The sequence below is a fragment of the Leucopleurus acutus genome, assembly GCF_964270905.1.
Source record: "Leucopleurus acutus genome assembly, chromosome: 1".
In the NCBI taxonomy this organism is placed as follows: Eukaryota; Metazoa; Chordata; class Mammalia; order Artiodactyla; family Delphinidae; genus Leucopleurus; species Leucopleurus acutus.
Window position 1 is genome coordinate 126,602,047 of NC_139142.1, and position 12,232 is coordinate 126,614,278.

At 35.6% G+C, this 12,232-nt stretch overlaps 1 protein-coding gene across 5 annotated transcripts in view; it reads left to right on the forward strand.

Annotated features, from left to right (window-relative positions):
* Positions 1-12,232, forward strand: part of TCF12 (transcription factor 12) — a 383,916-nt gene that overhangs the window by 331,212 nt on the left and 40,472 nt on the right. For all 5 annotated transcript variants that reach the window (XM_082846535.1, XM_082846531.1, XM_082846532.1 and 2 more), the window contains 4 exons: positions 2,835-2,940; positions 3,963-4,102; positions 4,382-4,526; positions 5,189-5,253. In XM_082846535.1, the coding sequence (XP_082702661.1) occupies positions 2,835-2,940; positions 3,963-4,102; positions 4,382-4,526; positions 5,189-5,253 (456 nt within the window). The remainder of the gene's footprint in view (positions 1-2,834; positions 2,941-3,962; positions 4,103-4,381; positions 4,527-5,188; positions 5,254-12,232) is intronic.

Below are 12,232 nucleotides of genomic sequence, written 5' to 3' on the forward strand. Positions count from 1 at the left end.
ATACGAGTAGGCAAGCAGGCAAGCCTCTTCTTCGTGTGTTTTATCTTGGTTTTCTTGCTTTCCATGATAGTCATCAATTAACCATTATCTGATCAGCATATTCTCCTTTATTTACAGCAATTTGTAAATCAATAAAGTCAGCAAAAGTTCTTTTGTAAATCAGCAGAAGTTCTTTGCTTTTATAATTACATACATTTAAAATTTTTTAAAGTGTAAGTTTATCTTGTATGGAATATAGTGAATTGAATAGAAATAAGGATAAAGAAATATATATTGGGAGATTATATATAAATTTTAACTGACAAATTATATAGATTTTTTGTGTGAAATGACACATCAAAACTGGAGTTTTTCATAAGTATCATTGGGAGGTTTACATACTGTTTCAATCTAAAAGCTAGATAGAATTAGAGAACTTTATATTGTATACTTTCAGATCAGTGATGGTATACATAGTAAATAAGCATTTGTGACAAAAACATGTTCTAATGCTGTCTTCTCAATTTTATTCTCATTTGTATTTTCTTTCTACATCTCGTTTTTGTTGTTTGTGGTTTCAGCATAGTTTGGGAAAAATCTGTATATTATAAAGGGGACAGAGGACATCTAGCTAAAGCTAAATTTTGACGCTGAAACTTGATTAAAAGAAAAAAGTACAAAATTCCTTTCCTGAAAACTTTTCCTGCCTATCAGCCTATCTAATACATTGCAAACACATTTGTGTATATCCAATTCTTTCATTCTAACTCTGTCTTTATGTCATAGCACCGAACTAGAAAAATATGTTTAATATGTATAATGCATAATCCCCTATCTAGGATCCTTCTGGGTAATTCTTAGGAATATATCTTGTCCCAAACTTTTCAGGTACCACAAGTGTGTGTTTTCTGCTCTGGGATATAAGAAGTAGGAAACTAACCTGAAAGCCAGTCCATTAAAAAGACACACCTGTGCTTATAGTAGCATGGCTAGCAAGAAGACTAAAAATTGACTTTTTAACCTTTTATCTAGGGTGAACTGTATATAAGTAGGATGATGTCAGACAAAAACTATAAGAAATAGCAGTTTGAGTACTAAACAGGCACAATATGTAGCAGTGTAACTGCTCTTAATAAGAATTAGAAAGATATTATTAGCTAATACGTAGTGAGTGGTTACCATGCTAAACATTTTCGAGCCTTCTGTGCGCCTTAGCCGTCTTGAGGAATCCAGGTTGTTTTTGTGGGTTTTGTTTGTTTTTTTGTTTGTTTTGGGGGGAGGTTGTTTTGTTTTGTTTTGGCCGCACGGCTTATGGGATCTTAGTTCCCCAACCAGGGATCAAACCTGTTCCTTCAGCATTAAGAGTGCAGAGTCCTAACCATTGGACCGCCAGGGAATTCCCTAAACATTTTGTATGTATTATCTCATCTAATCTTCCCATCAACCCCTGCCCCCCCATGCAGGTAATGTTAGCACCATCTTACAAATGAGGAAATTGAGCCTCAGAAGGTTAGGTAATTTGCCAGGAATCTTTACAGTTAGTTAATGCCTCAGAGAAAGAATAAATGACAGTTTATGTAAATAAAAAATTGGCTCCCATTTTAATCTGTGTGTGCTTCCTCCACTTTTTTATTAGTGCATAGGAATGTATGCTTGATAAAAATATCAAACTGTGTGGAAAGGCATAAAGCAAATGTTTTCCTCCCCAGTTATAAGTCCAGAGGTGTAACCATTAAGTTTCTTATGTGTAATTCCAGAAATCTTCTGTGCTTATGCAAAAAATATGTGGATGCTTTTTTTTACGCATCCTCCCATAATTTTATTGAGCTAGTTACTTTTTTCCACGTTAAGTGAACACTTTGAATTTTTATTTTGGATTAAAATTTAATAGTTGTACCCTTATCAGACTAAACAAAAGAAATACGTTTCATACACTGCTCACAGTAGGACACCTTTCCATTCTTCCTGACTCCTGGTTTACTTTTACTTTAACAGACCATGTATCACCTTAAGTGTTACTTACTTGTCTTCCTTCTTGGTTTCAGTAGTCATCATGAGAATGGTTTGATCATGTTTTGATTATTACAGTTATTTGGATGCCCATTTAGTTTTCCAGAGAAATGACAGAGTTGGCCATTTGCCAATTCAAAATGTTCATACTTTGTTTATCTGAAGCAAAGGTTTACCACAGGAAATTAATACTGCTCTGACAGATTAAATGAGCCTTTCCTGAAAGCTGTGCCAGACTTGAAAATTTACTTGAAATTAAAGAATTAAAACCCCTGAGCAGAACTTGGTTTAATTTTGCCAACCCTACTAAGTTAAGGAAGTTTCTGAACAATTGTGTTGTGCCTTTCACAGTTAACTTTTAATAGTCATAAAGAATAGTAACATTTAGTCTAACTCATTTTGATTTTGATAAATCTTGTAACAGTGAAAAGAATGGATTTTATGAACAAATTCATAAAATAAAACAAATTTTATTTCATGCTGTATTCAAAAGACATTAGTTTCCACTGTCACATTTTGAATCATGAGCCTGTATGGATTTGTGTTTTGTAAGCAAAGTCAACATTTGTGACTTTATTCAACCACCTGATGTAATTGTCACACAAAGATGCATTACAGGGATATTTAGAATAGTTTTTTCTCTAGTAATCAGCTAAAAACAAACAGGTAGATAATATCCAAGTTAGACGTTATTTATGAGGATTTAGGCCGTTTGTTTGGATTTGTGGTAGGCCTTTTTAGATATTGGATAGGCCTTTTTAGGCCCTTCAGGAAATGTAACACATTTTACATAAGTGGTATGACAGTCATTTACATTTTAATTAAATTTCCTGTTTAATTTTAAGGTATATGCACCATCCCCAAATTCAGATGACTTCAACCGTGAATCTCCTAGTTATCCATCTCCCAAGCCACCAACCAGTATGTTTGCTAGCACTTTCTTTATGCAAGGTAAGTACTGCCAAATAGTTGTCAAGTACTACAACAGTTATCTCTTGTATATTAGCTAATATTTTAAAGTTGTGAGGAAAGAGAATATCTGTATAGAAGTTCAGACATTTTTTATCTAGATATGTTTGGCTGAAGCAAATTAAAATTTAGTTTTAAAGTTTCCTATTGCTGACTGCAATATAGTTGGATTACTCAGCGAAGCATCGGAGTGCCCATCTAATATTGATTGAATTTATAAAGGACTTCAGTTGAGAAAAGTGAGTAAAGCTGCTCTTTCTCATTTTAGGATTTAAATGTATAAAAGCTATTAACAATTTTAGTTTCTTGTTTAAATTACAGATTCATATCACCCCTAGAATTATCAGTGCAAATAAAAAGTGAATATCATAGAACAGAATAAGACTTTAAGAGAGAAAAAGTGTTGCACTTCCTTTCATTCTTGTTAGCAAATCATTTTTATTTGGTCTTCTGTGGTTTTGGACTATGGGAGCAATAAATTACTACATAAATGGTTCCTTGACTTTACATTGGTGAGTGAAGTCATTGCTAACACATTTCTTTTGAAGGCTGACTATAATATAGTCATTATCCATTACTTAGGTTCTCTGTAAGAGAAACTTCTTTATTCTAGTTTGAGAATGTTTGGTATAATATACATTGCTTATAGATTAAGAACTTTTTGTATATGGGTATACCATTTAACCAAAAGTTAAATCCAACCTATCTCCAGATTTGGAATTTTTATTGTCCTCCCTGATATGAATTTAGGTCTTGTGAGGATTTTTATAATGACCTGCCTACTACAGTTTCAATTACTTTTTCTCCCTCTAACTATAAAGCTTTTTTCCTTCATTTAACATAGTAACTATACAGTTTGGAGGGAAGAAAACTAGATGTAAGACTAGGTTGGAAAGGGGAAGAAAAACATATCTGGAGGGTACCCTTTGAATTTTTATAGCATCATCAAAATAAAAGAAAAAATATTGGCTAAGGAAAATTTTATATTTCTCTTTTTGTCTTAGATGGGACCCACAATTCTTCTGACCTTTGGAGTTCATCAAATGGGATGAGCCAGCCTGGTTTTGGTGGAATTCTGGGGACCTCCACTTCCCACATGTCTCAATCCAGTAGTTATGGCAGCCTTCATTCACATGACCGCTTGGTAGGCTGTAACACATGACTAGGGTGCAGCAACACTTTGTCCTCACTTGTGTTTCTTTTGGATTACAAGTGTAAGATTTGATTCTGCCAAAACTTCTGAATTTTGAAATACTTCTAGGCTTACTTCATGCCTTTTGAAAAAGTAAATGACAAGAGTAGTGCTCTTCAGCTGCTAATTTATGATGTTCTTTTTAACCTGTTATAGTAGTTGCCCAGTTATATGTGCATATTATTCAGAAAATATATTTAATAGATCATGTCTCTTTCCCCCTTTCTTTAGAGTTATCCTCCACACTCAGTTTCACCAACAGACATAAACACAAGTCTTCCACCAATGTCCAGCTTCCACCGTGCCAGTACCAGCAGTTCACCTTATGTTGCTGCCTCACACACCCCTCCCATCAATGGATCAGATAGCATCCTAGGTGAGCTTTTTTAGGTTGGCAAAACTCCCTAAAACTGAATTTGGCGATTTGTAGTGAATCTCATATTTTTCAATACATATATATATTTTTTTATTCTTTTCATATTTTTTTCTTCCAGCTTTATCGAGATACACCATTGACATATAGTGCTGTATAAGTTTAAGGTGTACAGTGTAATGATTTGACTTAAATACATCATGAAATGATTATCACAATAAGTTTAGTGAGCATTCATTATCTTATATAGACACAAAATTAAAGCAATAGAAAATTTTTTTTTCTTTATGATAACCTTTGATTACTCTCTTAACTTTCCTAAGTGACATACAGCAGTGTTAGTTATATTTATCATGTACATCCCCAGTACTTACTTATAACTGGAAATTTGTACCTTTTGACTCAACGTATTTTTTAGTATTGAGTTTAAAAATGAAAGAAAGGAGGAAAAGAAACTTTCTGATTTTCATTAATGTACAAACTGGTAAGGAACCCACCTTTACTTTAGCTTACTAAATACAACACATGCAGAGTATTTGCAGGTTTATTGTGACAGATGTGCAACAACAATGGAGAACACCGTTGAAATAATGGCAGAGTGCTAAAAAAGCATGCCTCCTTGCCTGCTAAACTTCTTAATTTGTTTTCCTCTTTGAAATATTCAGGAACCAGAGGAAATGCTGCTGGAAGCTCACAGACAGGTGATGCACTTGGAAAAGCTTTGGCATCTGTAAGTATTGAATTTACATATTTTGCCGAATGATTTTTACACTGCTGAATGCAGTGGTTAGATTTTGTGGGCAGTATGTGTCATAGTTAAAGGGTGTAGTTATAACAGGACCACTTCATTACTCATTTAGAGCTATTTTCGGTTTGTATTGATTTGTACTGCCCTTAAAATAATTCACAAGAACACTTGCCCACCCTATTCCCACAAGAACTGTCCTTCTACTTTCCATTTAAATATCTGTTTTTGTCTTAATGCAACAGATGTAGGGAAAAGAAAAAGAAATTTGGGCATTTTGAAATCTAAAGCACAGATTACTGAGGTTAATAGTTAAATCTGTTTATTAGTTTTAAACATATACTTTGTGAGTTGCCCATTAAAATAAGTCAAGTGGAACCAAGAAACATAACTCAGTTATTCTTCTGATCCAGAGAAGGAAGTGCTTTTATAAGGATTTTTTTCTAACATGGAAGGTATTTTATATATTTTTTTTAAAGGAAAGAATAAGCATCTGCTGCTGATTCATTTAAGACATAGGAGATGAGAGCCTTTCCAAAAAGGAAAAAAACAGATTCATTGAAGAACCCACGCTAAAATGAGTAAAACTAATTTGAAGGAATCCCATAGTATTTTCCTCAGCAAGTAGTTTACATCACACCAGAATGTTAATGACAAAGCAATGAATTGCTTTAATAAAGGCAGTGATCGGTTTTAATATATATGATCCTTAAAACATTGAAACGAAATCCACTCTTTTGGGAGAACGTTTACCGGTAGTCCGTAAAGATTCCAAATCTAATTATTTAAGAGGTACTTCTGCTTTGTATTTTCTAAAGTTTCTCCTTAGGCTTTTTCTTCCTTCCTTTTTTCCTCCTGAGTGATATGCCTCTCAGAATTTTTACAGAGTTGTCTTACTTATATCTTACTATGAAGTGCAGTTAACTCTGTCAAACACATTTGCTGCTGTTCATGGGAAAGGCAGACCACTTAATGTGTGAGTAGTAGGAAGCAGCTGTTGAAATTTAAAGAGATAAACCTCTTTGTGAATGGTTTCTGTAAATAAATGTTACTCTAGAGCAGTACACGTTTCTTGAGAAATGAAGCCAAGTCAAATTCATCTACCACATAGTGGTGGCTCACACAAAATAGAGCTCAGTAAATGTTTGTTGAATTCAGTCTTGCATCATATGACAAAAATGATGATGATGATAACAAAACCCACAAAAATATCATCTGTAATTTGTATGCTTACTAGGTGCTAGGCACTATACTAAGCATTTACATGTGTCGTTTCATTTAATCCTCAAGAAAGCCCTGTGAGGTTGGCATTATTATTCCCACGTTACAGATGAGGAACTAAGGTTTAAAAGGTTAAGTAACTTTGGCTCAGAAAGATTAAGTAACTTGCCCTAGGGATCACCAGGCTAGGAAAGGTAAAGCCTAGATATTAGATTAGATCTGATCTAACTAGCTTCACTTCCAGAAAGACAGTGGTACAGTGACTGTTATTTTACAAGGTGTTGATGAGGATTAAAGGGAGTGGTCTCACTTATTCTGGACTCACTCCACATGATGTAAACTACCTACTTTGGAAGAAAATTATTCTATAATATTAAATGAGTGCCTCCCAGGTATTTGATTGACTTGCCAGTTCCTTCTGATGATTCTGTAAGAATCCAGTAGCAGATACTTCACAGGTAGAAAGACAAATAACATTTGAACTTTCGATACTAACCAACTTAAAAAAGTATAACCTGCATTTCAGGGGCTTTTTTCTCAAAAGTTTTTGTTTATTCAAGGAAGACTTCCATAAAGGATCCTTGGCAGATAGGCAGGCAGGAATTTGTGATGTTGTCAGTGGTCCTCCAAGCTCCTTTTCAGTTACCGTTCAAGTCCTTGACTATTCTGCCATATTACGACCAACATACTAGCTAAACCAATTGGCATTTGGAAAAGAAGATCTAACTTCAGTGTGAGTGGAAGCCAGGGGAGAATGTTTAATCTAGTTAGTGGGTGGGCTTTGGTTGTCATGGAAACTCAGCTCTGTCATCCTGTGTTGTTACTAGGCAGGAGCAGCCAGGTCATTCCATAAATCATTTCTGTCATAGCTGATGGTGATGCATTCCATCTGCTCCATCACTGCATGCCATAGTCTGCACACTTCAGATCCCTTCCTTCAATCCATCTCCTGCCCCACTCTGCACCAGACACCTCCCCCAAACACATTCTTTCTCTAACTTCCATTACAAACTCACATTCACTTTAGTGCTCTTAGAATGTCCTGAAAAACAGACAAAAAATTACATTGGGGATAGGAAGGATTAGAAGAGATGAGGAGAAGGAATTTTATGAGGATTACATTTGAGAGTCTGACATGCGTCTCAGAATTTGATGTTAGGTATTACAGATCTTTGGAAATGGTGACCATGAGTATTTGAAATTTGAAATTCTATAGAATGTGACATTTTAAATACAGCATCTAGGTTTAGATGGAGAAATGCCATGCTATTGTCATTAGAAGTTATTTCTAATAGCTCCCCAAATGTCTGATATATGTCTTAGATGGTCTTTCATGTGTGAAACAGAGGTTACAACCTTTGTTCTTCAGTTTATGTATTAAAAAGCACACAGAATACTGGGTGATTAAACATGTAAGGCCAGATAATACATTCGCAAAGGTTCCTTTATTTTAGGTTTAAGCCTGGATAATTGTGGTCTTAATCTCAGGATAGCTAGAAAGAGAATTGTACATGAAAGTATTTACACAAAGTTCCCAAAGCCCTATGGATTATGCATTAGTTTAGATAATAAACTGGTGTAGATAGAGGGAAAGGAGAATCTGGATATTCGTGCCATTTCTGTGTTTCCCTGAACGTCTGCCAGACAATAACCCTTTAAGATTGTGCCCGTGGAGAGTTATATAGAGAAGAAACATCTGGTTTATTTCAGTGCCTAATACCATATCAAAACACTTGGTCTTTAATTTAGAGGAGATCAAACAAGAAGACTGTTGAACTTTGTTGATTATATCAGACTTCTTTGTGATAATTTATGTTTTGATTTCTACCTCAGAGCAAAGGAAAGGGAGAGAGTATGTGTATGTGTGTGTATTGTGTATGTGTATGTGTGTGTATGTTTTAATCTAGATAGTTAAATGGTCAGTAGTCTCTAACAAAAGAAAAGAAAATTCAGGGAAGTTGATGTTTAAAAGTAATTCATGAAATAAGTTTCTTTGTTCCTTAGACTCAATAACATTAGCATAATAAAGATTAACTGAAATGTGCACTGTAGTGTTTAAAAAATTGGGCTCGCAGTTCCAAGGTTGGGCTTGGGAGCACTCCATTGTTTCTTTTTTGTCTGAAGCCCTTTTCATTAGCTTCTGGCTTATTGGCACCCTGCTGATTGGAATAGACCATGACTGATAGGAGGAGGAGCCTCATTTGTTGCAGTAAAATGAGGCATATTACCGTTTAAGCCTGGCAGAAGGTATTGGGAGTTATTCATCATTGGTCACTTAACAGTATGAGGACCATGGACTGCATGTAGAATGAGTTCTTACTTTGTGTTTAGGCTCTAGATTCTAAATCACTCCCATCCCCATTTTTTAAGTAACTGATTTTTTTTCCTTCTCTTTTTTTTCTTTGAAACATCTATGTTAGGGGTTCTTTAAGGTCAGAAAGTACAAAAAGTAATGTATTCCTGATTTAGAATGCTCTTTGTCAAATAAAGCCTTATGTTTAGAATTTCTTAAAGTAGCACAACAGTTTCTATAGAATAAGTATAGTTTGTATGTCATTTGGTAATAGAATAAATTTGCAGAAGTGAAGTTTAATGACATGATCTGTGATCTAAAAGGCTGTATTATTCTGCTCTTTTAATGTTGCTCCCTTCCCACATACATGTTCTTTTTATGAAAGTAAAAGGGACAAGAAAAAGTCCTGTAATTTGCCAGGCTATCTGTCAGTTCAGGAAAAGTATTAGTAACAATTCTGTCTGTCATCACTTTAATTTAGGGCAAAATAGAACCAGGGAATGTGATGAGTGAGTGGAGAAAATACCTTTTATTATACAAATGGAGAAGGTGCTTTTGATAAAAACACCAGAAATTATATGTTGATATGCTTTTGGTACTGCTTCTCCTGTTTTCACAGTGATTTTTAGGAGCCCACACCCACTTTATATATAACATCATTTTGCTTAGTCATTGCAAGGTAGTCATTGGAAAATGACTCTAAAGTATAAACTTCCTCTTTGAGATAAGGAAGTTGTCACCAGTCCTTCACGTGCTTAGGGATTATTTCGCTGTAATGGCAGAGTTATCAGGGAAAATAAGGGTTGATAGCCTGCTTATATCCTCAAAAGCCCATACCTGCCTAATGTTGTGGTATGGACAGCTTAGTACATCAACACTAATTCTCAGAAATATTGGAACCTTACCATATTGTTGTTCTCAAAGCTTATACCGTAAAATTGATTTGTAAATGAATTCATCTTTATAATAGTATCTTTTTCTCCCCTTGGTATTACTGTTACTGAACCCCACTGTATAAATGCTGAGATAAACTGCTATTTACTGAATTCTGCTTTTTTATCAAAAAATATTGTAGCGGGCTTCCCTGGTGGCGCAGTGGTTGAGAGTCCGCCTGCCGATGCAGGGGACACGGGTTCGTGCCCCGATCTGGGAGGATCCCACATGCCACGGAGCGGCTGGGCCCGTGAGCCGTGGCCGCTGAGCCTGTGCATCCGGAGCCTGTGCTCCGCAACGGGAGAGGCCACAACAGTGAGAGGCCCGCGTACCGCAAAAAAAAAAAAAAAAAAAAAAATATTGTAGCAAATTTCATGTGCAATTTTATCGCTCAAGTTTTTTTTTTTTTAATATTCAGCACCTACTTGTGCAAAACAGTGACAATGATGAAATTCAGTGTTGAACAGTATAAGGCCCCTGCTTTCAAAGAGCTTACAGTCAAGGAGAGAAGATAGAAAAATGGTAACATAGAGCATAGTGTGAAGTAAAATACCAAAGAGAAGTAACAGGTTACACTAAGAATATAAGGGAAGTGAAAATGAGTGTAAGTGGGGAGGTTACATTTGAGTTGGGCTTTGATGTGTTACAGAATTCCATCAGGGAGAAGTTAAGAAACAAGCCTTTTGCAAGGACAAGCTGTGTTCAGAAAATGAAAAAAATATTTTGTTTGATATAATGCTTTATGTAGGTTATAAGGTAGAAAGATATTTTTGTAACCAGATAATGGAATACGTCAAATGTCATTCTGTTTTATTTAGTAGACAACAGGAAGTGCTATATGGCATTTGTTCAAAACTGGTTGAGGACAATAGCTCAGTCAATTATGTATGGGATGAAAGGAGCGGGGAGTAACTAAAAATATAAAGACTTAAATAGTTCAGCCATAAGTTCTAGTAAAAGTTTAAGGTAGTGTAATGGCAGTGAGAATGATGTATGCCCATCCCATAAACATTATAGAGAATTGTGAGCATTGGTGTCTATGGTGGGAAGAGTGGAGGAGCAGGAGAAAGGAGGGGAGAGTGAGAGTGGTTTTGGTGACCAGGAGAATACTGGTGCTAACTGAGATAGAGGAAACAGAACAGTAGAGATGGGAAGGGTGGGAAGCTTGGGGCAGTGATGCAAAGTTTGGGTTTGGACATACTGAGCTTGAGATGAAAGAAAGATATGCTCAGATGGAGAGGTCCAGCAACCAGTAGGAGGATAGAGGTGTCAACTTAGGAGTCATTCACATGGATGTCATAGTTGATACTTTATAAAGAATGGTATTACAAAGAGAGGAAACACAGGTAAATAGAAAAGAAAACTGAGACTGGAGCTCTTGGAAAATCTACATTAAGTGAACTGTATAAGAGAGTAAAAGAGAGAAGGAGCCTGGGTAAAAATTATACATCCAAGGATTTAAAAGGGATACCCAAATGCTAACTTCTTTCAAGGAAGATACCATTCATTCTTTAAGCAAGTATTTATTTACCAGCACTGTTGTAGAATCGGAAGCTACTGCAGATGCTGTGTAATTCACATTGGTCTGAATAAGACCAAGTCCTTGCTCTTCTGGAACATGCATTTCATTAGGGAAAAGGGTGAAAGACATATGATAAACAAGTAAACAAATTTAGGCAATTAGGGATTCATGTAAGCAATATGAAGAAAACAAAGCGGGAGGTATGATACACAGGAAATGCTGTTTCTCCAGTGCTTTCATGCGATTAATTCATATGGTCAAGGAAATTGAAAGTCAGCAAGTTAGTCTAGTTTATGATAATCAAAGTTTTGCATGGAAATGGAACTTCTTTCACTCCTCAGCCACCCACCATCAGTGTTATCAACCCTTCCCTCCCTTACCAGTATTATAGTCAAGACATATTTCATATGTTAGCATCAGTTGTTCATAAAAGTTATAATTATTTGAATCATAAACATGAGAAATAGTGATTTACAAAAATAAAAGGGTATGTTGAGATATGTTTTTGTTGAAGTTCGGTGACGTTATCCAACTTACTTATGGTTGAAATAAATCACTGTATGTATGCAAGCCATTAGGAACCAAAATGTGACCTTTAGCTAATTTTCACAGGTGTGAAAAGTGACAACTTTTAAAAGGTAACAACTTTGACAACTTTAAGACCAACAACATTGATGTTATAGCATACTACTTCCCTATTACTAAGTCTTCCCATAAAGTTTTTTGAAGTCTTCTTGATAACTGTGCTTTTCTAAAATGACTCTCCAACCTGGGAATTCCCTGGCGGTCCAGTGGTTGGGACTCGGCACTTCCACTGCTGGGGGTCTGGGTTCAGTCCCTGGTCGGAGAAGTATAATCCCGCAAGCTGCCTGGCGTGGCAAAAAAAAAAATTTTAATAAAATGAAATGACTTTCCAACCTGAATATACAACTTTTAGATCTGGCTCTTTGGAAAGAGTTGGTGTGTAAAGGGATTTCCAGTTACAATTTAGTAAC